The sequence below is a fragment of the Phocoena phocoena genome, chromosome 1 (genome assembly GCF_963924675.1).
Source record: "Phocoena phocoena chromosome 1, mPhoPho1.1, whole genome shotgun sequence".
NCBI lineage: Eukaryota > Metazoa > Chordata > Mammalia > Artiodactyla > Phocoenidae > Phocoena > Phocoena phocoena.
Window position 1 is genome coordinate 150,561,744 of NC_089219.1, and position 27,978 is coordinate 150,589,721.

Genomic DNA, 27,978 nt, shown 5'->3' on the forward strand with positions numbered 1-27,978 from the left:
AGCCCTCTCACTTGGGAACAATTAAATCTGAAGAGGTACATTTGCACACTAGGCAAAGAAAGCCAGCTAGGGATACAGTCACAGGTCAGATGTTAAATGCCAAAATGGAACAGGATTGACCAACTTGGGCCAAACCTAGCAAAGAAATGATCAAAACGAAATTGGTTCAGGCTGTGAAATGTTTTGAGGCACAGGGAAGTCAAGTTTTACAGTGTAACTGATATTCCCATTAGGCATGAGGGGAAGAAATGTGGTGCAGCTTTTTCAGGGCTCATTTGGGTGGCCCCGAATGTCCAATCCCCACTGAACTTCCTGTTCAAGCCCCTTTGGAGCTGACATGCCAAGTTTTTCAGTAGGCCAGTCTCCCGGAGAGGTCTGGCCTCAGCCTTCACATCATCAGGAGAGCAATGGGGGGGAGGCCGGAGAGGAGAGCCTATGCACAGCCAGCGAGGTCTCCGCCTAGGAGCCAGAGAGGAAGAGAAATAAAGCCATTACACCGCCGCCAAATGACTAACGGAGGAAGTTGAGCAGAACCCTCACCCACCCTTCCAGTGCTCCCCGCGGCTCACATCCCCACATCCGCACACGTGAGTTAAAACGTCGGTGGGCTAGCACACGCCCCTCTACCCTCGGGAGTCAGACAAACTCTAATGGCTTAGTCCTGAGCTTCTTTCCCTGAGGAACCGACCTTGTGACCATGTTGGACCAAGCACTCCTTTCAGACCTGGAGCTAAGCTACATATCCAAGATAGGAGGCGGAAGCAGTAGGGAGCCCCGTGGTAAAAGGAGAGTATTTAGGCTACATCAGCCAAAAGACCAGGCCAAAAAAATGATACTGCGGGCAGGGGCTACTTGGCTTCTGAGGAGGGTCCCTACCGCTGTAGTTATCCCGGTCCATCCTGACATCAGTCATCAGAGCAGAAGTCAACTTCCTCCCATAAACTGGGATCCAACGTTTGAACTTGTGAGAAATTCTTCCCCCGAGAACAGTGTTTCTCGAATGTTAAATGTGCGTCTGAACTGCCTCGTCATCCAGTTAAATTGAATATTCTCATTCAGCAGGCCTGGGATGGGGCCCAAGAGCCTGCATGTCTAATGAGCTCCTGGTCCTTGTTAAGGTAACAAGGAATAAATAAGGCATGAGAATAGTGACACAATCCCACCCTATTTTCCCATCCCAGAAGAAGTTAAATGCCATTCTACCCCACCAGCTGTAATCTCTTTAGAAACAGGAAGGTAATATTTTAGAAGGAAGAGTCCACTAAATTCTAAGAGATCGCCAAAGGTTGTTTTTTTTTTTTCCCACAATAAATAATGAGTTCCATGTTGCTAGTGCGAGTCAGAGCACAGTGTGGTCAAAGGTAATTTTTTCTTAATTCTTGTAGAGGCGCCAAAAAGTACACACGACTAAGTTCAGGTGCCTTCTATAATGTCCTTCCCACCTTCCCCAGAAGGTGGTGCAAGAGAGCCACGCCTCCACCAAGGACTCCAGTCACTCTGTGGCCTGGCTTTTGCTGGTCTGACGCTCAAGTGCCAAGCAGCCTGAGGCAAAGTTTTGGGGGTGGGGGAGTGGTGGAGAACACAACCCAAAATACAAAACAAAAAACCCAGAAGCCTTCTGATAGATTCAAGTTACTCAACAATTTTATTTACCCATTCTACACACACACACACAAAAACACATTTCAAATACAATTATACACCTTATGTGGATCTGAGTGCCATATTTTGACATCAGTGTCACCAGATTAAATTAGAATGCCCCTAAGGATTAACATTCCTTCTTTCAACACAGCTTTGCCTAGGAAACATGCAGGATAGCGCTACTGCTTCGGTTCCCAACTCAGTCCATTCCATTTAACCCAGTGGTGCTCAGCCCACTCCCAATCCCTCCAAAGGGCACAGCTGGCAACAAGTCCTTTGCTTTTGCCACAGCAAAACCATCACCATTATCAGAATGAATTCATTTTGTTACTTCAACGCAAGAAAAAAAAAATGGACACAAGCAATTCAGATACAAAAAACACGGAGTAGCTAAAAATTGGTCATGGATCCCCAGTGAAAGCCTTACTGAAAAGAATACTTTTGCCAAAATTTCCTTTGCATTTTTATTGATTATATTAGAATTAAGAGGCAAATGGGTAGCGGACTAAAAACAGCAGCATTATCCAATGGAATGCTACAAGCCCATAGCGGGGAAGCGGAGGACACAGAAAGTTCAGAAAGTGAAGTCCTGCCCAGAAGTGGGGGAATGGATAGGATGACTTCAAGTAAAGGTAACAGTGTCAGGCCCTGAGCAGGCATTTCCTTAGCTGAGTTGACAAAATAACTTACACGTGATGTTCAACCTTCATTTTCTACAAAATGATTAGGATTTGGCTGCTACTCTAAAGGAAATATCTGTGAAAAATCATAGTGTACAGAACTTCCCCCTAAAGAAAACATGTGGAGCGGTTACTTCCTTTCTTTGTAGGACATGTACAATAGACAGAGAATTGCAGTAACATGCATACACTGTCAACTGGTACAATTAGAAAACAGTCAGACTTGTCAGCTTACAGATCTCAGTAGAGCCTGTTGGTCAGTCAGCACAGGGACCCTACCACACTCCGTCAGGCAGTCAGCAGTCAGCACATAGATAATTCGAGATACAGTGTTCGGGACATGACGAGTCTAAATTAAATTCCTGGACATACTTCTGATGTCTGTGTCACCTCGATCGGAAGTCAGAGGTCAATCCTGCCAATGTTGCAACCTGATTCAGATTAAAATATTTAATTCCAATAAAATTATTTAATTCAAAGTAAAATATTTTAAAACGCAAGTCAAAATGTATACCGGAAAACCTATGTAAAGTTATCAAATTTCTGGAAAACAAACACAACATGGCCTCTGGGCTGAACAAAGACAATGGAATGTACATAAGACTATACAACCCAGATAGAGTTCCCTCAATTATTAGGCACTTATTCCCCTTGTCCTCCGGCTACCCCAAGCATCAGTGAGCTTCTCTGGTACTAAGACCTTCTACTCACAGATACACCATAAGATGGATTTATTTCCAAACAGCCGTATCATGTTTCTTCAAAATGCCAGTGTCTCTGAAGATGAAATGTGGGTTGCAAAGAGGAACACCCAGATCCTCACAGGAAACACTCAACCGTTCAGTCTAGGATACAAATATCTTGCACTCCTAAACCTAACTTCTTGGGAGGTAGTGGGTGGGTGGGGGATGGACAAAAAAACACAAAAATACAAAAATCAGAGATAAGGATATGGGGCAGACCCCTGGCACAATGCGTGTTTTTAACAGATTTTCTTATTCTATTTTCCAACTGAATGCAAAACAATCTCCTTACCAAAACAAAAGCAAAAACAATACAGATAATAAATAAGAGCTAAATTCCAATTTAAGAATTAAGATATAGGAAAAGAAGCTAGTTGTCTAAATCTGCTTTAGATTCCTCTTCACATCTGTCACGCAATTCCTCATTTAGTTTTAAAGCAGGGAAAAGATAATCAGTGATTATCAAAGATAATACAGTGATTTTTTTCCTTTCCTAATTTTGTACCAGTAGATTAAATGCTAAAGCCTTCACCTATTTCTCCCATAACACAGCTGAAAGCCTCAGCAAACGGTACTCTGGAGTTCATCCTTTCTTACTAGCATTCGTGATAAACACATAATCAGAGTAACGTGTATATACTACCGACACACATTCAAATAAGAAGGGGAGAGGAGGACAGGAAAGAAATGATAGGGAACAGGAATTCTCTAAAAGGTAGAATAAGAGCTCTCTTCTATTCTATGCTCTCCTGGCTCCTTTCTGCTGAAACTTCTCTGGAGGGACCTTGCTCTAAAAACCAAACAACGCTGAAATCCTTGCTGTTGTCAAGTTCTAATTTCTCATGTCCAATCTGAGAATTATAAGACCGCCTCACTCCTCTTCTTGGGGAAGCAAAGTAACACATGGGGAGAATGGCAAAATATCGGCAGGCTGAGAACCCAATGAACATCCCAGTGCCCTGTGTCTAATGCAGGGGTTTATAACAAGGTAAAACAATGCTAGTTTGTTAGAGAATTCGCTTCTCACTAGGAGTACGTACAGCCCAAAGCCAAGTCTCGGATCAAAATGCTCCTTCTCTTGCATTAGTTCTGAATCACTCTCACCTCACAGCAAGAGAAAAGACTGAATGCCCATTTGGGCTAAAGATGCCACCAGCCAAGCAAAGCTAGACAAGACAACCTTGTAAAAGTACCACACACACACCTCCTAGACCACATCATTCTGGGGGACATTCCCACCTCCCAACCCTTTTAGTCTCATACATGTAGGACAAGAAAAAAGTCAGAAGGAATCTCTACTCCACTTCGATGTCCACATTTACAGACTCAACGTGTTGCTCTTTCACAAATGTTCATTTATTATAAATTATATGCTCTTTCTCTAAAATAACTTTTTCAGGGCAAGGACCTTTTCTGCTGCTTTGGTGTCTCCTTCTCCCACCACCACTCCACCCAGCCCAAAGCCCCACAAACATGGACACTAGGTACACGTTATATAATGGCTAAACAGGAATAGGAAGTTACCTTATGTCTGGAAGGCAATTTAGAGCAGAATCTAGGCAAGTGGCCTTTGAGATTGGCTGTGATGTCCTACTCAGGATGTAGGAATAAAGGACTCAAGGTCACAAGCCAGCTGCCTGTGATGATAACCTTTATCATCCCACAAGTTTTATCTCAGTACCTCTCTCCAGGGTGCTTAAAATTCTCAGCTATTATCATAGGACATTTATACGACATAGTGATTTGTTCCACATCACCCTGCAATGTAAAGTGTTAAAGCCGGAACAGGCTGCTGCCTGAAGTAACAATGGGGGGGTAACTTCATTCAGTACTGTGATCTGTTCACACATCTAACTCCAGGGAACTGTCCTTTCAAAACCATGAGGAATTCAGAATTCCCAGGTTGACGCTTAGTCCAAGGAACTACTGTTTCTCCACCCAACAACACAAAATAGAGTTCTAACCTGGAGTATGATTCAGAATCATAAGAGAAGCCATTTAAACACATGCATGCCCAAACCCGAATCCCAGAGACTGAGTCAGAATTAAGCCTAGAGTGGACACAGGCAAGTGCATGTTTCAAAAGTTCTGTAGGGGATTCTAATGAAGATTCCTAGGTGAGAAGCACAACAAAAGGCCTCCTATTACCAAACAAAAACACCCCTGGCAAATAGCTAACTTGCTCTCACTGGTCACCTCTAAGAGACAGATTGATAACTTTAAGGTACGGAGTCCTCTCTCTCTTTTAAAAATCTCACGAGAACTCTAGACTCACCTCTCAGAAAAATGCACATACGTATATTCATATATTTTGTATACAAAACTGGGGGAGGTATACCATCGTGGGCCACCAAGGGGCTAAGGATCCCTACTCTAAACATAACCTTGCAGAAAAAAATAAAATGACACAAGTAAATGCATAAACAGTCAACAGCTAGACCCCACAGGATTCTAAAACTACTCTGGACATCAAGATGATGTAAATTAATACCCTAGTGAGGGAGATTTAATTTATCACCAGGCTTTCCCAATATCTGGGGAAAAAAATCGCTCACGCAAAAAATTTTTTGACTTAAAAAGGAGAATATTTTGAGAATTACTAGAATGTGCTGAAAATTACTAGTTCACTAGCAGCTCTAGTGAACTCTTCTCTGCCTTTCCCTTGAGCAATTCAAACCTCAGCGGTGACTCCTAAATCTAACTCTGTCCTTCTCAACAGTCCCGGAGGTCACTGGCTTTGGCAGGAGAGTTCCTGTAGTTGGCAAAGAAGCCAGGAACCACTGGAGAAAATGTATGACACTCCTCCAAGAGCCCTGTAAGAGCTAGAGGCCAGCCTACTCTCCTAAACCTTACTCCTCTGCAGCCCAGAGACCTCACACCTCTGCAGCCCAGAGACCTATGTCTGAAAAATACAAACCAAGATATTTCACACAGGCTGAAAGCCAGCTTCCCCCCGGGTACTGAAGACTTTAGGATCGTTTCTCATGAAAGGAGGCAAGAACTCTCATCCTATGTCTACCTGCAGTGTCTAGAGCACCTGTGGATGTTCTGTAGCCTGGGATGACCCTTGTAGGACCTGGCTTGAGAGGAAGGGAGAAGGGAAAAGAAAGGCTCCCCCAGTCCAGATCCATCTAGGCCCACTGCAGAGAACATCAATGGAGGGCAAACTTCTCTCCCACCCACTGCCCCTTCCCTCCTAGACAGACACACAACGATGCCATGCATCACACTGGGCAATCCAAAGGGGACATAAGAGGGGGGAAGAAAGCGGGCAGGTCAGGACTGTGAGTAAAGCACACCTGGAAGAGACAAAGGTGGAGGGGAAATGGGCTTCTGTGTCCCCCTCCACCCTGCCCCCACTTTACCAACACAAGGACATTAGTGAGTTTAGACACTGTGGATGGACAAGAACCACGGCATGCTCAGCCTCAGCCCCAGCTCTGCCAATCACCCCAGGAGAGTGGATCCCTTTCCTCCTCCTCCAGACCCCCCCCAGACTGAGGACCTGTCCTAAAACACCCAACTCGCCAGCTTGCCCCTGGGCGGGGAGGTGTCTCACACCGTACACTAGCTAAGGTTGGTCTGGAAACACGTGACCTCACATTCTCTGCTAAGATCCACAGTGTGGGGCTGGTGGGGGTCGGGGTGGGGAGGCGGGAGCTGGAAGTTAAATGACTCCTTGGTGATTAGTGACAAGGGCAGGAGGCCAGGATGGGAGGGAGACACACGGTTACACCACCGGAATGCTGACTTGGGTCTTCGGCTGGTCGGCCCCTTCTTGCATGTCCAGGGCACGGAGAGGGCTGAGGGGCTTGAGGGGCCGGCTCCCAACACTGTAATTTCTCGGACGCCTTACTGTATTCGAACTGGACAGAGGCGTAAAGCTGTTCCTTCTCATCCTTACAGGGGTTTGGTTCTTGGGGAAGTTGTTCTGATTGGAAACGAGGGACACCACACAAATGAAAGCCAAGCCAAAAGCTCACTCATAAACCACAGCAGCCTCCTGCAGATGGGGTCTCTCCTAAGACATGGGCCACGGCCTGGTCCCCCAGCCCCGGGAGACTAAAGGTTGTGGGGGTAGAAGCTCCGTGAGCACCATACTTCAAAGCAGGAAAGAGGCTCAAGAAAGGAAGGGGTTTATTTAAGATCACACACAGATTACCAGGACAGACCTAGGAACAAACCTATACCTCCTGACCCCGCCTTACAGGCACCTCTGGATCCTGCTTTCTAAAGGGAGCGCTTTCTGGGGGGAAAATTTGCATTTCATTTCTGCCAAACACTTTCCATAGTTCATTGGATTTCCAAGAGCCAATCCGCAAGGTTAAGACTCAGGAAAGAGATACTGATTTTAAAAATTAGTAATTCCAACATCTCTTCTTTTTGGAAGTAAGCAAACTACATGGGACATGAGTTCTGGATCGGTTTTCCTTTGGTACGTAAAAGAAACCCAGTCTCTCGATGTCAAAGGTTCAAAGACTCGAAGTGGTGGGGAACCAGCATGTCATCCGTGGGGAAATACTTACAGTTGGCTTGTCACGGTGAGTGTTCACAGCCTCCACGTTAAGTTTAATTGTTTCCACTTTGCAGCCTGAGAAAACAGAGGAAAGTGGAGAGGGCTTCAGGAAAAAAGCTCAAAGAAAAATTCCTTATTTTCAGTATGGTAATAAAAGAACATATATATTCCCCAATACATACATACATCCCTTTAAAAATGGAAGGCACTGATGGAACTTCCCTGCTAGATACAGGTGAGGAAGTTGAACTTCTAGGCAAACTTCAGAGAAAATTCAAAAACCCTGACCTTCCTCTATCCCCACCTCCTGCCCAGCTCCTAGGTTCATAGTTACCGTAGGCTACAGGAGTAAGTTTGAAGATGGTATGGAGAGGGCACCTCAGGTACGGTAGCTCATCTGAAAGCAGAAAGACCAGGTGGAGGAAGTCTCAGTTATTATGAAGCAAGGTTAAGTTAGTGGAAGAGAGCATCTAAGGCGCTCCTGAGTTTTCTTTACCCTGACCTGGAGTTAGACATCTCCTCCTCTAAACCCCCAGACAATTATCAACATAGCCTCCAAGGAAGCCACCCCAGCTACTGAGTGGCTAAGAAAGGGAAAAAGCCCACTTTAGATCCTTCCCTGCAGGCAAAACGAGAGGAAGTGCCGCAGCCAGGGCCCCACACACGGGAAGACTGGGGCACCGCGGGTACCCCAAAGGTCAACCTGCAGGCTTCCCAGCAGCTCAGGTAGATCAGGAAGGGAAGGGAGGGGAGTATCAGAGAAGACAGCAGCACTTCCTTATTGCTCTCCCCAGAAACCATCTACCCTGAATCCAAAGGATGAAGATGCTTCTAAGATAACACCCTCCTAGTAGCCCAAGTAACAAGCCGGGAATGTTCAACCACTTTTCTAATGCTGCCAGGAGTGTTAGCGCAGTGCTGTCCCTTTAGCCAGGCAGGACCAAGAGCTAAAGCAGCAGTTGCTCTCCACTGGGGGTTTTTGCATCAGCAGAGTAAATTCAGCAAGTAGTTGGCCCAATGGCTGCTGGGAGCCCCACACTGTTGCCTGAAGAATGTACTCTGATTTGAGTGGAAGAGTGGGAGGTCTCGTTGCCAGGGATCCTGGTGCCACCCCAAGTGCAGCCCCATCCCTGTGGATGTGTGCCCGGCCCTTCCCTCCAATGGCACCTGCACCCTTGTCCAAGAAGTAGGCCAGGAGGCAGCGCATGACAGCCTGGTGGGAGATGACGAGGACGTTGCCCTGACGCTCCAGCTCCATGATGACAGGCTCCAGCCGCTGTACCAGGTCCTGGTATGACTGTGGGGGAAGTGGGGTGGGTTGGTAGGAGGTGCAAGCTGGCAGCCAAGTTGGTGGCTGTGTCCAGAGTTAAGAGGCCGCTTCTCCTTTCTCCCCAGCTGGCTTTCCTCCTGGAGGTTTGGCGCCTTCGTGTCTCCTGCTAACCACCCCCAGCCCTGGTACCTCTTGAGAATATTCAGACTTTTCAAGAGCAATGTTCAGACTGAGAAAATTGCAGGTCAAGAAGAGAAAATCTGAATGCAGCCTGTGGGGTTCTTTTTCTCTGGACAGAATAGGCAAGAGTGCAAGGCAACAAAGACTCCTAGGGATTTCCTAGACCCCTGTTGTTTTATTTACCTTTGCCTCACACCCCTAGACTATGAAGCCACTTGGACCAGCAAGCAGCCTTAAACACCACAGATGAGAGGAAAATCATTCATATCCCATATATTTACTTGGGGCCTATACCTGCTTGGGTGGGGGTGGAATGAAAAGAAAAGAAGTTACAAAAGACCATGTGGATTCTAACATATACTCAGCAACAGAGGCTATCTTGTTACCCTTTCTCTGAAGATCTTAACAAATCAATGAGGCATTGGACTGCCGACTGCCAGAGCTGAATTAAACACAGCAGGCCCCAAAGGTAGGAAGAGAAACTAAATGATGTCTTAAGTACTCTTTCTCGGTCCCCAAACTCACATTCAATCCTTCCCCAAAATTCAAGCTAAGCCCCTAGCAAAGGGTGGGGCAGTCACCCCTCGTGAGGGAAATCTCACCTCCCCTCCAGGATATCGATACAGGTATTTCTCTTCATCTCGAAGCGCAAACTCGTCTGGGTACCGCTCCTTAATCTCCGCATAAGTCATCTCCTCGCACACGCCCTGCAGGAGCCACATGGCTGGAAGAAGCGAACTGGACCCACACAGCCCCCCAAATGAAAAGGCGGCCGTGAAGAATATTAGGCATTCGTGCCAGGCACTGGGCTGGCTCCCTTCATGCACTGCAACTGACCGACTAGCAGGGTGAGGGGCCCCTGGGAGAGGAGGCCGCCTCTCTAGCTTAAGCTGCTGCTTTCTCCTACTGCTGTGGGGAACTCAGAGGTCAAGAAAAGTCAGCAGGATAAAAGGAACAGGAAGCAGGGAAGGAGGGGAAACTGCAGGCACTAGGGAATTCTTGTAGAAGGCATAAAAGGGTACAGAGGAAGGAAAGAAAAAGAAGTGCCTACTTTTGCGCTCAAGGACACAGAAAGCCAAGAACAAACTGGAAAGGACTTTTCCAGAATAGCTGACCAGGTGGCCTAAGCAGAAATTAAAGAAGTGAGTTGTCAGCTATTTCTTTTTCCTAGGAGGAAAATATATGAAGGGTCCAAATGGAGCTTCACTCTCTCCAGGTGCCAGGGGCTAGGTCAAAAATTGGTTCAGGTCCCATCACTGGCACAGGTGTGTCAAGCAGGCAGGAAGCCCTGATTGGGGGTGCATTGTTCCCACTTATTCCCTAAACTGGCCATAGATTCAGTTTCCTCAAAGTCTCTACTTGGTGGTTCTAGTTTTCTAGATGAACGGCCCACATGGTGACTTCTGAGTGTTCCTGCCTGAATAGGAGACCCTTACTGGCTTTTTAGCCATCAGACCTTCCTACTCACAGCATCAATCTCATTCAGAATCTTCCACTGCTCATAGGTCACGCCCAGAGATTCAGCGGTCTGGATAGTCCTCTTCAACTGACTTGTCCACACTTTGAGGTCTGCTATCTCCTGTTCCTCCAGAAACTTCCTTAGAGCCTGGGCAAACTGGGGTGTGAAATAAAATTTTTAAAAGAAAACACACACACAGGGAATTCCCTGGCGGTCAGTGGTTAGGCCTCCACGCCTCCACTGCAGGGGATGCGGGTTCCATCCCTGGTCAGGGGAACTAAGATCCTGCAAGCCGCGCATGGCACGGCCAAAAAAAAAAAGAAAGAAAGAAAGGAAATACAGACACGGACACACACACACACACACACACACACACACACACACACAGAGGACTGTTAACTCAGCCTGAAAAGGACAATGTGTATGACCCCAGTCAAACTCTGAAACGTGCTACATAGTTATAATAAACCCAAGAGGAAATGAACTTTAACCAGAGCATCCTGTACCGTGCTGAGCATACAAGTTGAGCTCAATAAACATGGGACGGCTGAATGATCACAGCAGAAATGGTTCCAAGTTACGCACCCTTCAATACACAGCTAGAACCAGTGAATAAGCAAACGTCTCTTTACTTGCTTGACTATCTGAAACCACAGCCTAAACTCCAATAGGATTCAGTAAGAAGTAAGGGGATCAAAGAGATGACATCCACCATGCCCTCCTAACTCTAAGCCTGGGAAATCCAGCCGGCTGGCTAACTACTCACCTGTTTTCCCCGCACGGAGAGGCCTGAGTCACCCCCAATCTTTCCCAAGAGATTGAACTCGCTCTCTCCGTGCCGGCAAAGGTAAATGGTGCGAGGATGGACATGGATATTCATGAGGTAGTAGACGATCTTGCTCTGGATGTAGTCCTGGACTTTGTTCACTAGAAATCGCTGGCCCACGTTTATCACCTTGATGAAAGAAAGATCCCTGGGACAGAGCAGGGAAAAAAAAAAAAAATGTCCCCTGGGTATGAAAATCTGAGGATAACAGGAGGAGGGGAAAGGATCTGTATAGTTACTTGCAGGCTCCCAGCAGCTCTTCTGCCTCTCCTGCCACACCCCGACCCAAATGTAAGGAATCAAATGGAAAGAGATGGATGGCTCCTCAGAACAAAGATGCAGTAAACTTTCCTGAACTTCTCATCAGGCAGTACCATATCCTCAGTGCCTACACTGTGCCAGGCACTGTAGCTAAGTTAGATAAACAGAATTCAGGATTCCCCTCAGAGGCTAGACTAGATGGATGACCTGAAGATTTTGTTGAGAAGCACAGCGCCCACCTGAGGCGGTCAAGACGGAGTCAGAGTGTGGCATCTACCAGCGGGGAGGGGCGAGGAGGGGGGTGCAGAACCATAGACAGAGATCTCTGTGCGTTCCCCCCCATCTACATAAATCAAGTTTCTCTCAAAGGCACTCACATAGACTGTTTGCTTTATGGCCATCATGGAATTGTTCTCACTATAGAAATAATGTTTATTCCAAAAAAAAATTTTTTAAGAAAGAATGATGCAAATAAAAATTACCCATAGCCCTACCACCAGAGGTAACATCTACACACACACACACACACACACACACACACACACACACACACACATATACACACACACATTCTTCTAGAATATTTTTCTATGTAGGACTTTGGGCTAACTGAGGAATATACTATTATACCATATCTAGGGCAGTGGTTTTCAACTTCTGTATTAAGAAACACCTGCAAACACTAACATTGTGGGCAACACACTTGAAGGAACTGAAAGACTCGAAAGATGAAGCAGACCACTGAAGCAGTTTAACCGTGGCTATGCACACTGTCTTGCCATTTGCTTGGCTTCAGGGCTGTATTCTTATCTGACTAGAGCTGTACTGACTGCATGCTTTTTCAAAGGCCACCTTCTCACGGGTCTCCCTGCGCACATGTCATTCTTCAACACGGACTTGGCATCTTGCTACGGCTCTTTTCGCCCACACACGTCAAGTTAACCTGTGTTCTGTGCCACACTGCTGATAGGCACTGCCATAGTAAGTAATATCTAAAAACCACTTAAATATATATATTTATATATGCATACACATGTACAATATATTGTTTTATGCAAAATAAATTTACATATTATGTTATTTTACATATGGAATATATGCACATATATTCATATGTATTACTATATATTTTTATACATGTACATATATATATATATATATACCTATACACACACAATAAACTTTAAAAATTGATCAAAAACTGATGACACACCTCTAAGAGGTGTCCTACAATACCCTAATTCAAAACTACTGATCTAGAGCAGTGGTTCTCAACAGGGTGTGATTTTGCTTCCCAGGGGACATTTGGCAAAGTCTGGAAACCTTTTTGGTTGTCACAGCTTGGGAGTGCTACTGGTATCTAGTGGGCACAGGTCAGGGATCCTGCTAAAGACAGCTACAGCACAAGACAGCCCCACGGCACAGAATTATCCAGTTCAAAATGTCAATCATGCTAAGGTTGAGAAATCACGCTCTAAAGGACAGACCAGAAGAACTCAGGATAAAAAACACTCCAGTGTTCAGGTATAAGATTCAATCTGCCTAGAGGCCACAAATCCATACCTTGTTTCCCTGGAATGATGTAAACAGAGGTCTGGATGGTCAGAGGGAAGTCTAGGGACAAGGGGAGAAAGGCTCTTTTCTCAAATGAGACCCCTGCCTCAGGCCCTTCAAACCTTGGCCTTAAACCTTACTTGTCATAGTTGTCTGGGTCAAGGGGTTGATAGGTGACTTTGTAGCACTCAATTCTCTTTAGGAAGTCCTCCATCACATTCTCCCTGTTCCTTTCAGGGTAGTCAGGGCTCGACACCTTTACTTCCTGGAATCACAGGGAGAGCAGGGCCTAGTCAGAGGTCTGCCCTTAACAGCCCTCCTGCCAACAGCCACTGCTAAATAAAGAAAAGGAAGGCCATAGAAGTGGCCTTTCACTGGAGCATTGGCAATCCCCATTCACTGAGCACCCCCTCCCTGTCCTGTGACCCTGGCAACCAAGAAGGGAAAGACAACTGGGGAGTCATGTGCCTGCCCTTGGCTGAAGGACAGAGGCAGTCACGCAGCTGAGGCAGTTCTTGGGCCCCAATCCTTTTATGTACCTTCCTGGGAAAACAGAATGGGATCCAATTTCTCCCCAAGGGCAATTAGAATAGGGTGCTTGATCTGATACACTGCTGACTCAGACCAGACACCTCTTCAGCAAGTTCCCACACTGCTGGGAGAGCACCACCATGACACAGCGCATGGATATCCACTCAGCACAGCACAGCACAACCATCAAATGGGCACTGGCATAAGCTGTGGCCACACACAGCACGAGGTGCCCAGTGCATAGAATGCTGACCTCAGCATTAGACAATTGGTGGGCAGATGACCTTCCTGTAAGGTGGCCCTGACAGATAATAAAGAGTCTGATCTATTCTAAGAACATACCTGGGTCTCAACATCTAGCTAATACCCAGAACACAGGGCCAGGGCTACTACAGTTTAAGTTTGGCCTCTGTTCAACAGCTAATTCTTCCTTTCTTCCTCAAAGCCTCTTTCTTTTCCCAAGGGAAGAGTGTGGAAGTACAAAACGGTGTTCTGGCAGATCAAAAAGATCACCCTGTGTTGTTAACCATGTCTATTTCTCTCTTTCATTACCGGGTTGACTCCCCACACCACCCCCAGCAACACACACACGAGGCATAAAGAGGTGGTGGTGTGAGGGGATGTCACCTACCAGGATGTTGGCAGCAATGACATCGGGATCATCGCAGACAGATTCCACAAAGAACACCTGGCCAGGGAGAGAAGGCAGTGATCAATGAGTCAGTAATGGCCAGGCTGTTAATTAAGAGCACACGCTCATATCTGCTCCACCGCAGCCACCACATCCCCTGGGATTTTCTTTCATGAAAGTGGCCTTCAAGGCCTCTTCATTTAAAAATAGCTCTTACCACGTCCCCAGGGCCTCATACATACAGGCTAAGGAGCTGAGAAAGGACCTGAAAGAAAACACTCAAGGACTGGCGGTGACTCACCGAGAGGAGAGAATCAGATGTCCAATCCTGTCCTCACCCACCAGAATCAAACAGATCTGCGTGTCCCTCCTAACTCCCCACCTCCACTCACCCCTCCTCCTCCAGCTTGGAGGCAGATTCTACCTTGAAGGAATTCTCCTCGGCAAAGTTCAGAATCAAGGCCCTCCTCTCTCGAGTGGTATTGGTAGCATCAAACACCTGGGAAGAGAGCCCACAAGACAGATGAACGGGGGCCGAGAAATGAAATCCCACCAAGGCGGACCCCAGGTGGGGCGGTGCAGTCAGGCTGCTGGAAGGGGGGAGACGGGGGAGGAGGCAGGTGAGGCTTACCGCAATCTGCCCACTGTCCTCCGTGAGATACGCCTTCACATCCTCCAGCGCCACCAGAGCACACTGTCTGCCAAGAGAGCAGAGGAATCAGCCAGAGGACTGGGCCGGGGCCAAGTTTAGGCACAGACAGAGACATGAACAGCTGGGGCGCCACAGGGATCACACCCCTTCCTGTTCAGTTTCCCCACTGATCAAAAACTTTCCCTAATTAGACCTTTCAACTTGCCCGTTGAGATTTTTCTACCATCCTATGTCTTTCCTCTTCCCCTGTCCCATGCACGTGTCTTACCCCTCTGGAGGCTTAGCCTACAAACACACACGCAACTTTCTGAGCCCTGTTCTACCCACCCAAGCCCATGGCGAGCTGCCCAGCAGATAACTTCCACTTAAAATCCCCACAAGATATTTACTGAAAGGGAAACCAAGCCCCATCACATCCAGTCTCATGACGTCCAAGAAAGAGCTGGCCTGGCAGTCAGGCCTAGAAGACTCACTTGCGTATCTTCATGGCCTCCTCGTTGTCATGCCGGAAGAAGTCATAGGATTTATAGGACTTGACCGCTTGACGCCGATACACCCCAAGATTAAACACTGCAGAAGACACCCATACCCTCCAGCAGTGAAACAATACGATGTCCCAAAGGGGACTTCTTGGTCTAATGTCAGAGTGGCCAAGGGGATGAAAAAAGCACCATGGTATGTTGGAAACAACACCAGATTAAGAATCAGGTTAAGTTCAAGTTCAGACTTACTAGAATTTGGACAAGTCTTAAATTGTCTGACTTTCAATTTCCTCAGCCATTTTGGCTATTCCACATGGATACTGCTAGATAACGTAGATGTAAGGGATTTGGAAATGTAAAGCTCTATACTCATTTAATTCTTAATACTCCTATCAAAGGCACTGCCCCCAAACTAGGCCAATTGAGCCAGGCCAGGAGGAACAAGTATATGGACAGGGAATAAATCCAGTAAACCAGGAAGCAACCACTACTGCTGCCAAGAGAACACTGTATCCTTGATGCCAGGGAGAATAAGTCTCCCAGAGGCCTGTGAGGCCCAGGAACTGATCACTTCCTTTCCCAAGGAATGCATGGTTGCACCTACCTTTGGTGGGCACCCCAATCCAGTTGAGGTAGCGTGTGAGTTTCTTGGACACGTAGGTTTTGCCCCGGGCTGGTAAGCCAATCATAACAATGAGGGTCGGGGAGTTGGTCATGTAGGATGCCCATGCTAGAGGGAAATGGAACAGAACAAAACTAAATAAAGAGGGGTCAAGTAAGGTTTGTGCATGGGGCTGGGACTTCATGGTCAGGTTTGATCCTCATACACCTCAGTGAGGCCAGTGTCCAGGAGGACTGGAAAGGCAAACCGAGCAGATATCGGGGAAACCCTCCTAAAAGACAGTCAAAGGGTCATGTAGACTTCCAGAAAGTACCCAAACTAAGACACGTCTTTCCCACTTGTCCAAGGTCTTCACAGAGGTGCATAAGATGGAAAGAGGAAAAAAAGTGGCCAGGATTAGAAAGACAGTAACCATAGCATCTTCCTTAGCATGAGAATATCTAGTAACACGGCAGTGATAAAGCCATGAAGGAAAGTCTTGGGCCTGGAGATTCTACCAGTGCAGCACTGAGCCAGTTCCTATAACAGATCCAACAGAGTTTCTACCCTGAGGATCCCATCTATCCCTTCAGAACCACAGGCAAGAGTCTGGCCACGAAAAAAGAGCCTGGCCTTAACCCGTTTTGGCCTTTGTGCTCAGGCCACGAGTTTAAGCCAGAACTTCTAAACCATTTAGACTGTGTCAACGCCTACCTGACAAAGGTTCTGACTAGACCTCAGGAAGCTTCGTGGTAAAGCTGGCCCACAAGGGCATCACAGCCAGCCTGCCTCAAAGGCCCAAGTGAAAGCAAGACAGTTTAAAAGCAGGAATAGCCATTGGTCCGCCCTTCTTCAGAATACAGTTGATTTCAGGAATGCTCATTTACAGAGACAGGTCTCACTGGGCAGCTGGGGGCAAAGTAGATTCCCAGAGGCCAGGTGACTTGCCTAAGGACACGCAATGAGTCATGGGAAGGGCTGGCCCTAGAATCCTGATCTTGTGCTTCCTTGGCAGCTTTTCTCCATAAAAAGAGCCTCTGATTCCGCCATCAGCTTGCTCACAGGCGCTGGCTCCTTCCTGTCCATCCTGCCATGGAGGAGTGGTGGCAGAGTGCCCTGCAAGCTGCCAGCCACATTCCTGGGGCCAAGACCCAAACTGAGGTCATCTGGGAGGGCTCAGATGGGAAAGGAGGGAGGCCCTGTGTGCAGATGGGGAAGAACCACTTTTGTCTTCGTCTTCCCAGCACTGTTTTTCAGAAGGTGCCCCACAAGTAGTTGCCACTCTTCTTCCCTGGGACAAGGTGACCCTGTCAGGCTAAGAAACGATTCAGCAAAACTGGGGTACTTGGATGGGAACGTCATCCTTTCTTTTCTGAGAGGGGAATGTGAAAAGATCTCAGTGGAGAAGTGGGCAGAGAGGTGTGGGTAGAGAACAGAGCTCGGAAGGAAGAGAGTTTCCTAGGGGTGTTTGGCAAGAAGTACCCAGAAGCCAAACAGGGCCCTGGCGGTGAGGGAGGGGTGGATGCCCAGACTTGGGGTCAGAGGGGTTGGCTTTTAGTCCTTTACCTACTACGCACACGGAAAATTCCCAGGCCTGAGCAGGAACCCCTCCAAGGTAGGCAACGAGCAACAGAAGTGATTTTCATCTCTGTCCAAACAGGGAGCACAAAGACAAGCAAACGCCATGCTGCAGCCTCTGCTGATGTTCATGCCTGATCTCTGACCCCTAACAGACAGATCAGCTGCCTCAGGTTTCAGGAGTGAAATCCTCCTGAGTCTTCACTTTCTCCAGCTCTGCACTGCACTCTTCTCAATCACCATGGCTTGGCTCATTACCTGCACTTCTAGTACTGCTTGGTCCACACCTTCCAGCCCATTAGGCACTTCTCCCAAAGGTCCTGTTATCCTCCCTGAAGCTGAAAATGAACTTATACTTGGGAGGCGCTCTGAGGCCGACCAGGGAACCAGCTGCTCCATGTTTACCAAACTGGACAGAGAGTTCTAAGAACAAAAGAAAACACAGGCCACCAAGGACTCCCCACGGTGGCCCCCAGCACCACACCTCCCACCTCTGCCCATAACACACCCACGTACACCTGCTGCAACCAGAGCTGCTCAATTTCCGGAGGACAAAACTAAACCACACTTCCTATCTCGAATTGCCACATGGGCAAAACTAGGTACATTCTGTCCTGCCTGTTAAAAAACAAAGCCATCACCACCTTAATTTGAACAGTAGACACTGTATGCTGATTAATTTTGGAGACAATGTAACTTACCCCTTGACAAAGAACGGAAAGCTGTTTCAATCCTGAAATTCTCTTCTACCTTCTTTACACAAGGTTGAACTCACTTTCTCAATCTTAAACTTATTTTCCCTTCATGAACACGCTTCGAGGGGATGAAGGTGTAATAACTTCCCTCCTACGGACAGAAAACCTCAAGCCCAGAAAAGGGAAGAGCTTGGCCCACAGTCCCTCAATAGAAAGTCAAGGTCAGGGCTCTGACCAGACTCCTGGTTTCATGACTGCCCAATCAGTCCTAGTACCAGCTCTTGTCAGCACCTGACAAAGGGAGCCATGTGGCCAGCATAACTCTGCTCTCTAATCTAAACCTGAAGGGTGGTCTAGAAGGCCAACGGTTCCCGGCTTTCTCATGACCATGTCATCTTCCACTTTTTGCTCTAAACAGCCCCAATATTTTGAAATATGCTGCCCTTTAAAGTGTGCTTCATTAGTAATACCTTCTTTTTATTCATCAGAAGTCATAAAACTGCCAATTATGTCCTGCCGTTTGACTGATAAGCATAACATATCGAAGTTCTGCAGCCAAACGCTAAGAAAGTTTATGCTTTAGTTAACCATCGAAGCTATAGTTTAATGCCCAATTTCTATCACGCGCTTTGAAATATTAAAAACAGCTAACAATATAGAACTTTTGAGGGATGCTGATCAATGTTTCAAAGGTGTCTACCTTTCCTCCTGTTATTTCTGTAGGGAAAGCTGCTAGCACAAACAGGTGTATATGCAAGGATGCTCACTACAGCATTGTTTGTGACGGTGGAAAATTAGAAACAATGTAAATGTCCATCAGGGAGAGGCTGGCATATCCACACAAGGCAATACCATGCAGGATGAAGTAAATGTGAACTTATCGACATGAAAAAAATGTCCAGAATATAGTTTAAAAAAAGTGTGTGTGGGGGGGGGTGATGGTAGAACAAAATATGTACAGTGTGGACCTATTTCCATTAATAGGATACACCAGAATAAGATTTTGGAAAGAATCAAACATAACAGGGACAGGAGAAATGGTGAGATTTTCTTGCTTTTTACTTTCCTTCTGTATTGTGTGAATTTTTCATGAACATGTATTGCTTTTATAATTAGGAGAAGGTTCATACAGGGACTTGTCTGTTCCAGACCTATTCAAAATATCAAAGAATAAAAGAAACAAAGAAGGAAAAGCATGTAGACCTTCCCTGCTACCCCTAATTCCTGCTTTCACTGAGCCCTGAAACCAGTTATCTGAGCACCTTAAGGGCACCTCAGCCAGCACCAACCCCCCTTCTCCCCCATCCCTGGAGCAGCTGAAATTCCAGTACTGCTCCTTTGGAGGTTCTGGCTCCCTAAAGACATTCTTCAGCTCTCTAGTTCAGGCACTTCCCAAGTCAAAGTCAGCCAACGACAGGTATAATTAACAGCAATGGGATAACAGGAAAGCTACTAATAAAGCAACTGCTGGGTGTGAACACGAAGCAGCCCAAGAAGCCTGTTCCAAGATACAGGAAAATAACAGAGAGAAGGGAAATAAACTAACACATACTTTCATAGACTGTCACAGTCCCACAGTCCAACCACGAAAGGAGAAGAGCGGGGGGCGGTAAATGAATGACAGTGGCTTCAGGATAACCCAGATACCTCCAGTGGGGGAGAAGAGGGTAGAACTTGGAAAGGAGATCAGGAATTAGAGTCTAGAGGAAGGAAAGAGACCTGGGATTACTGCTTCTTTGACTAATCAAAAGCCCTCAAGGCAAAAAAAAAAATGCAAAAAAAGTTAGGAAGGCAGGTAGGAGAGTCCCACGGAGAAAAAGCAGAACTAGAAGGACTGACACTGAGCACTGCACAGGGTCAGAGACTCCCACAGTTATCAACTCCCCCTGACCCCCAAACACCACCACCTGTTCTCTGCTCTTGCTGGGCTCAAGTGTCCTAGTAGCACGAGGGCACCTCTATTTAAAGCGTGCATTCCATATCCCCAAATCTGGGTTACCATATTGTCAAACAAGAGGAGAAAACATTTTTGACTGAAAATATAATTCTTCACAGAGCTCTTTTAAAAAGTGAGCTCCCAGCACAGCATCTAGACTATAATTCAATCTATATATAATGTTTCAGGAACAAACACAACATGCAAATAGAGTCACCAGTGAAAAATAACACAGTTTAGCCACATGCCTAGTACTCTTCTAGAAGCTGTCCTGTATTTACTCATTCAATTCTCACGTCACTCTGGGGAGAGATACTATTAGTATCCCCATTTTATCAAAAAGTAAACTGGGGCATGGGGCAGAAAAGCAAGTTGGTTAAAAGCCCACAGTTAGGCAGTAGTGAAACCAAGATTTGAACCCAGGCAGTCTGACTCCAGAGGCTGCACTCAAACGTCATGCTATACTAGTTATCTTCCACAGGGTACCCTCAGTACCTGGCTTCCTGCCCTCAGTACCTGGCTTCCTGCCCTGGCGGAGAAAGAAGACCCTAATCATAGAGGTGCACCAACCCCAGTATCACACCCAAACAACCTGCCTCTGCTGCAGCCCAAACCCCCAGAAGCCTCATCAGTGCTACGTGAAAACAAATGACCATCATGAATCACGAGACTGGCAAGGTCATGACATCAAGGTTGAGACTCTGGGGAAAGCTTGCAACATGAGATGATTCCAGGTCTCATGCTACTTGGCTGTTTCCACCTGCTGATATATATAACCACTGAAGTGAGAAGAACTGACTGATAGCGTTCCAGAGGGACCTGGTAGCAGGGACAAGAGTTAGCTTTCCTAGAGGTTCCCCAAAACATCTGGGGACAAACTGCTCAGGACCTTTGGGCCTAGGCTCTGCAGTCTTGCAGTCTATAAGGATGCTTAGGCATGCAGACGCATGGGGACAGGAAACAACACTTCATCTCTCTGCAAACCCACCTGCTGTCTCTGTCTAAAAGATGGGCATGGAAATGCTCCTGTGAAACCCATCCCCAGAGCAATGAACCTGCAGGGAAAATAGTCTGCAGAGTGTAAAGACTAAACCTGTGAGAAAGTAAGGTGCCCAAGACATGGCGAGAAGTGAAATATCAGGGCCGATTCCCCTTAGGCCTGTAGAAATAAGCTAATGGTTCTTACCTGCAATTTCTGCTGTGAGCAGCACCCTCACAAAACTTAGCACAAGAGATAAAGGGAAACTGTTAACAGTATCAACTCCAAGGAATTCCTGCACCCTGCTACTCAGCCTTATTCACTGCGTGTACAATAACACTGGCTCTAACTTTCAGCATCAATCAACTGTGCAGATACCCCCAGGGTGGGGGAGATAGAGATTCAGTTAAAGAAAGCAGGAAGAATATGCTGGGCTAGGGCTTCCCTGGTGGCGCAGTGGTTGAGAGTCCGCCTGCCGATGCAGGAGACACGGGTTCGTGCCCCGGTCCGGGAAGATCCCACATGCCGCGGAGCGGCTGGGCCCGTGAGCCATGGCCGCTGAGCCTGCGCGTCCGGAGCCTGTGCTCCGCGATGGGAGAGGCCCGCATACCGCAAAAAAAAAAAAAAAAAAAGAAAATGCTGGGCTACACCAGCAGTCTAGCCCCAAGGACAGACAATTCACTGAGTCTACTTGTTTCAGAAAGGAAATTCCCCTAGTAGACTTTGTTTTAAATTACCATGTCGAAGAACTATTTCTCACTCCCACCAAGCAGCAGAGTCTAGAATTACAGCAATATTCTCAAGGTAAAATCCTGGGAGACAGCAGCCCCTCCTCTTTACCAACACTCACAACATTTCTTCTCTGACATTCGTAGATTTGTTTTCGTTTCATAGTTGTTGTTCTGTTCTGACGAAGGGGCAGAATTCCCAGACATGGCAGCTCTTCAGGGGATGCCTGGAAGGGACAAAGGGGATGTAAGGAAGGGAAGGAAGGAAATATCCCTCAAAACACTCAAAAGAGGATCAGTGCAGTATAAGTGAAAGAACCCTCGGCCAAGGGTCAAGTCCAGCCCTCCTTCTCCCAGTTAATAGCTACATGCCCTAGGATAAGTCATGAATGTCCCTAGCCCTCTATTTCCTTATCTGTGAAGAGTTGCACCAGAACCCCGATCTATAATGCTGACTTAGGAGTTTACATTCACATGAATTATCTCCTTCAATCCTTCCAATAATCCCATAATAAAACAGATTTTGCTACCATTATTACTTCTCCCCATTTTACAGACTGAAAAACTGACGTTTATCAAACTAAGTGGCTTATCCAAGTTCCTTCCTGACCTCAGATTCCAATTTAAGAATCTGAGGAGAGTAGTGGCAGCAGCTGGGGGTGGGATGGGTTGCAAATAGATCAAGTTCATTATCATAAAGTAATTGCAGTCCAATGGTAGAATTCAGTTCTGAAAAAAAAATTAGTGGGGAAATCTCAAACATGTTCCCTTAAGGAAAAACTGTAGCTAGTCCCGGGGACAGCCCTAGCACGTCACTATTTCTCCTCTGGTGTTTTTACTCTCAAGCCCTTGTCCGCACCCTCTCCCCATCTATCTCCTAGGAAGCAGTCTATGGAAGAAACACTGGGGAGCAAAGAGGTGGCAAATAACTTCTCTTATTCTGGTGGTAAATAACTTCTCTTATTCTGAAAGACCACTTTCAGAATAAGGGGTAAGTCCTGACTCGAACGGGGGTGGGAGAGCCCCGAGTTCACTGCGCAAACCCAGACAAGGGACTAGTGAGGAAGGAAAGTCCTACTGCTTCAAGGATCTTGCACTGTTATTCCACTGACCACACAAATCCTCTAACTCACACGTCAGCTGCGGCTCTGGGTCCCTAAACGTCCGCACTCCGGCAATGCCTGGGGGCCCGCACTTCCCCGAAACAGCTAGGCTTCATCTTCCCGCTCCTCATCAGGGTGCACGCAGCCCCCCTTCTCTCGCCCGCCTAACCCCTTCAAGGTGCTGTACAGCCGTCGCTCACCCTAGGATCCCTCCTAAGATCCCTCCGGGCTGTGGCCCCAGCACCTACCCGGTAACGATACAGCCAGGAGCCGACACGGTGGCCGGGGTCCGGCACACCAGTCTCCGGCGAATCACGTGCCCTGCCTGGCTCCGCCCACTCTCGCGTTGGCCCTCACCTGGAGAGAATCGTCCACCAATCGAGCGCCCGCAGGCTCCAGGGGGCGGGGCTCAAATCGGACTCGCTGTCGCTAGCTCCGGAAGAAGGTTGGAACTGTGAAGGAGAAAGATCACAAGCTCGCAAGTTTACCAGCACTGTGGCTATTAGTTACATCGTTGCCTGGCAACTAATAGGGATGGGGGCGGGGTTAATTAAAAGCACGACGTTTTTCATACTCTCGCGAGAGTGAACTAGTAGACGTCTTGAAAGGGTGTGACTTTCTGGTGACGGGAAAAGTTTCTGCGGAGATTAACGCTCTCCTCCCTGAATCCCAGCGGGACCTCGTTAGATCCATGAATTGAAAAGTAAGCTATAGAAGAGGCTTTGCTAGAGTAAACTACCAAAGTACTTAAGCTGATTACATCTTAGGGTGTTTGCATATTCCCTTAGGTCAGACACTGTAAACTAAGAAAATCAACTACTCTCTTCGCTGACCAGGGGCTTCCCTGGACCCATGCACATACTCCAGTGGACTTACCACCTTATTTATTCTCTCGCTTATAGCCCACGCTGTAACGTCTGTTATGGCCATCTTGAAGAACAAAAGAGGAAAATTGCTCCAGGAGAAAACTGGCTCATGAAAATTTTGAAAAGATGCATAGTTTCCATATAACTTATTCAGAGGCAGGTTTTTACAGTGGAGGTGAGTTTGCACATTTCAAGTGAACTTTTCACAGTTGCCCCCAGGCCCATGTGATGCTTGATTGTGGTGATAAACCCCCTCTAAGCAGGGTAGGCTTTGCTCCTCTGGATCCAGGATAAAAAAAGAACGAGTACATATTTCTCGGAAGAGAGGTAAATTCAGAGGTGTTTTTATTCCTCTTTCACCTGGGGATTAAATTCATCCTTCAAAACAGCTCAAATAGTACCTCCTCTTTGAAGCTTTTTACAACTCCAGTATGTCACAGTTGCCCTCTCTGTGCCTATACAACTCCGTTTTAACCATTCAGCAAGTATTTACTGAGCACATATTTGCGAGGCACAGTCCTTTGTTCTAGGGATACAGGGTTGAAAAGGGTCACATAATCTAGCATTATCACGTTGCTATGAAATTCAGTAGTTATATGTCCTTTACACACCACCCTCTCTCTCGATTACGTGAGTAATTTGCCATTTTGAAGGCAGGAATGGAGTCGCCTTGGTATTTGTATACCTAGGTCCTGAACTGGAATCTGGATGACACATGTTGGTCTTCTTCATTCCTCCTTATACTGCCACCACCTCCTGAGTGTAGCAATTGCCCTCAGCCCAGATGCTGACCTCATATTGCGCTTTCTGATGTGGCAAATGGACGTTTTCAAGTTACAGTCTTATGGAGGTGGAAAGGCCAGTCTTCCGGCCCCCTTAACCTCAATGAGTCAATGTTTGCTGCAGCCATGAGTCTAGCCACGAGTATTTGTTTGTCTTTGACTGGTCATTTGAGTCACAGACCATTCTTGGCATTCGTTTGCATTCCGAACTATGATTCTGTTTCTCCCGGTGTAGTTTGGAAGCCCCAATTTAATCATTTCCGACCTAATTGCAAGGATACATTCCACTGTATTCGATTCAGGAGCTCCTTCCGCCGCTCTCTTCCCTTAAGCTTATATGCTTCCGACGCGGAGGGTACCTCACTTGCTCTACAGGTAGCAAGACCAGTCGTACGTTAGGAATACGGGTAAATCTTCATCCTTTGCCTCCTGAAGGGGGTGATGGTGAGAATCAGTTATCACTTTAAGAGTGTGCTAAAACAGAAGCCACAGAGTATCGCGAGAACTGTAACAACCAGCGACATCTCGCGATGTTTGGAGCGGCAAAGAGTGGCTATTTTGGAGTCCATCCGCCGGCTTCTTACCCCGGCGGCGCCTGCCAACCTGCTGCCGGGACCAAAGCTGGCCTCACGGGTGTCTGGCCTGTGGCCGGCCGGACCGACACGATGTGGCGGCTCCGCTGCAAGGCCAAGGATGGCACCCATGTTTTGCAGGGGTTGTCCAGCCGGACCCGGATGCGGGAACTCCAGGGCCAAATTGCCGCCATCACCGGGATCGCCCCCGGCTGTCAGCGAATCCTCGTAGGATACCCGCCCGAGTGCCTGGACCTCAGCAACGGGGATACCATTCTGGGGGATTTGCCCATTCAGTCAGGTAAGGGAATCGAGGCTAGGCCAAGGCTAGTCCTGAGAGGTCGGAGAGAGGCATAAGGGAGAACAAACAGTCAGGGCGAGGTGGTGTGGGTCAGCTGGGAGCTTGGAGGAACAGGATAGGAAAGATAAAAGAACAGAGAACTCTGACGGAGGCCAGGGCAAGTGTCTAGCAGGGAGGGCCCAGCCTCTGTGAGAAGCCCAAAGCCTTGGACTAACCTTTCCTCAATCTGCTTTCTGGTCTCTCTTGAAAACGTCTCATTCATTTTGTTTCCCTCTGCGTCCGCAAAAGTATTTTAAAAATGGGACCTATTTTCTCTGTCCTGATGGCTCTTTTCCCCTATATCACTGAAATAAGACAGCCGGTCTGAAGGATGTAGGATACTTTTTTGCTTTCCTGGTTCATTTTTGCAATCACCTTCATATATACTTACTTTGACAGTTGTATTCGTTTTAGAGTTTGCTCTGACACACCCAGTAAAGGCCCTTTCAAGTTCTAGACAACAGTTATTTCTGTGCAGTATTAAAACTTGAACAGCAATAATGGTAATTATAAGCTTTCCGTTGTTGTATCAAGGATCCTGTAAACACTGAACAGGATAGGTATGTAAGTTTCGTAAGGAGAGGACCCCCTAGTGGCCGAGTCTGTGACAAACACCTTTTGGAAGTGTTTTTAAACTGCAGAGAGCAAGCTTAAGAAAATTTTGTTCTTGAAATGTATCTTTTTAAGCAAGTATGAAGGTGTATAATTCAGGCCCCTTTACTAAATGAGTTGCAGCCTAAAGTGTTTTGCTCTTTGTTCCATTTGCGTCTTTATGAAGATACAGTGAACAGAAAGTGTTACTGGTCACATGTTTGCAAAGCTGTATTCTCTCTAGTAACCCCAGCTTATACCTTAACTCCTTCTGTTTGTAATTTACAGACTTGGTTAGTGAACACCCAATTTCATCTATACTTTCTCTTCAGTTCTGGATTTGTTTTATTTTTGACAGGCGACATGCTGATTGTTGAAGAAGACCAAACCAGGCCCAAAATGTCACCTGCATTTACAAAACATGGTGCTCCTAGTTACATCAGGGAAACTCTGCCTGTGCTTACCAGAGCGGTGGTCCCAGCAGACAACTCTTGCCTCTTTACCAGTGTGTACTATGTTGTTGAAGGAGGAGTCTTGAATCCAGCTTGTGCCCCTGAGATGAGACATCTCATAGCACAAATTGTAGCAAGCAATCCAGACTTCTATAGCAAGGCAATACTGGGAAAAACAAATCAAGAGTACTGTGACTGGATCAAAAGGGATGATACTTGGGGTGGAGCTATTGAGATATCCATTTTGTCTAAGTTTTATCAGTGCGAAATATGTGTGGTGGATACACAGACAGTACGAATTGATCGTTTTGGGGAAGATGCAGGATATACCAAAAGGGTCCTGCTTATTTACGATGGCATCCACTATGATCCGCTTCAGCGTGTCTTCCCCAACCCAGACACCCCTCCTCTGACCATTTTCTCCTCTAATGATGATATTGTTCTCGTGCAAGCACTGGAATTAGCAGATGAAGCTAGAAGCAAGAGACAATTTACTGATGTAAACCGCTTCACCCTGAGATGCATGGTATGTCAGAAGGGATTAACTGGACACGCAGAAGCAAGGGACCATGCCAAGGAGACAGGCCATACCAACTTCGGAGAAGTGTGATCCATGCATAATGAGGATTGACGCCTACTACCTCACAGATCCAGAAGGTTCTGGGTTTTCCAATAAGCTATTCGTAACCCTAAAGAACAAAAGGACACAATGCTTGAACCATCCTTTTAACCTAAAGCCACTAAGACACTGAATTCCTTGTTAAGATTAAAATCAGTGTGCAAGTTTACAGATGTGTGTCTACAGTGGTGATACATGCCCTCTCTCTGCTGGGGTGACAGAATATAGGTGGTCCTTGCTACCTACTGACACTAACCTGAAGATTGAGTTTTAGTATTATAAACTAGCACCCAGCAGCATTAACTTGTAGAAGAAAACAACTTCATATTTTGGGTAATGCGAAAGGCCTCAGGTGAGGCCACCGGACATCAACCACAGTGTCTCCGGTAATTGAGTCCTTTTAAAAGCTGAGTTAATAGTTTCTAAATTATGAATTGATTCCTCAAGTGAAGATACTCAGAATTGTCAAAACTGATTTATATTGCAACTTGGTAGACTTTATAAATGTGTACTTCACCAGTTAAAAGTACATAAGAAGCAATTTTTACAGGGTTGAGTCTACTCCTTGAGAATGTTACCTAACAACAAGAATTGATAGTGCCCAGTTAAGGATTTCTAGTGTTATAAAAGTAGAATGTATTAGAGAGGAGGTGCCGGAGCAGATTACTGAAGCTTTAAAAGACCGTTGGCCTCATGTTTTGTTTTGT

The 27,978-nt window shown here is 46.7% G+C and overlaps 2 protein-coding genes across 2 annotated transcripts; one reads left to right on the forward strand and one right to left on the reverse strand.

Moving 5' to 3' along the window:
* Positions 1–186: 186 nt before the first annotated feature.
* PFKFB2 (6-phosphofructo-2-kinase/fructose-2,6-biphosphatase 2) lies at positions 187–22,172 on the reverse strand. The gene is made up of 15 exons (XM_065898194.1): positions 22,069–22,172; positions 16,034–16,159; positions 15,421–15,517; positions 14,927–14,993; positions 14,720–14,794; positions 14,296–14,352; positions 13,274–13,398; positions 11,259–11,466; positions 10,502–10,648; positions 9,636–9,740; positions 8,751–8,880; positions 7,918–7,980; positions 7,594–7,658; positions 6,819–6,998; positions 187–459 (listed from the first exon to the last, which is right to left on the reverse strand). The coding sequence occupies exons 1-15, from the start codon at positions 22,151–22,153 to the stop codon at positions 397–399; spliced, it is 1,593 nt and encodes a 530-aa protein (XP_065754266.1). The 5' UTR covers positions 22,154–22,172; the 3' UTR covers positions 187–396.
* A 2,888-nt stretch (positions 22,173–25,060) lies between these two features.
* On the forward strand, positions 25,061–27,442 carry YOD1 (YOD1 deubiquitinase). The gene is made up of 2 exons (XM_065892813.1): positions 25,061–25,570; positions 26,559–27,442. Exons 1-2 carry the CDS (start codon positions 25,228–25,230, stop codon positions 27,260–27,262), a joined length of 1,047 nt encoding a protein of 348 aa, XP_065748885.1. The 5' UTR covers positions 25,061–25,227; the 3' UTR covers positions 27,263–27,442.
* The last annotated feature ends 536 nt before the right edge of the window (positions 27,443–27,978 follow it).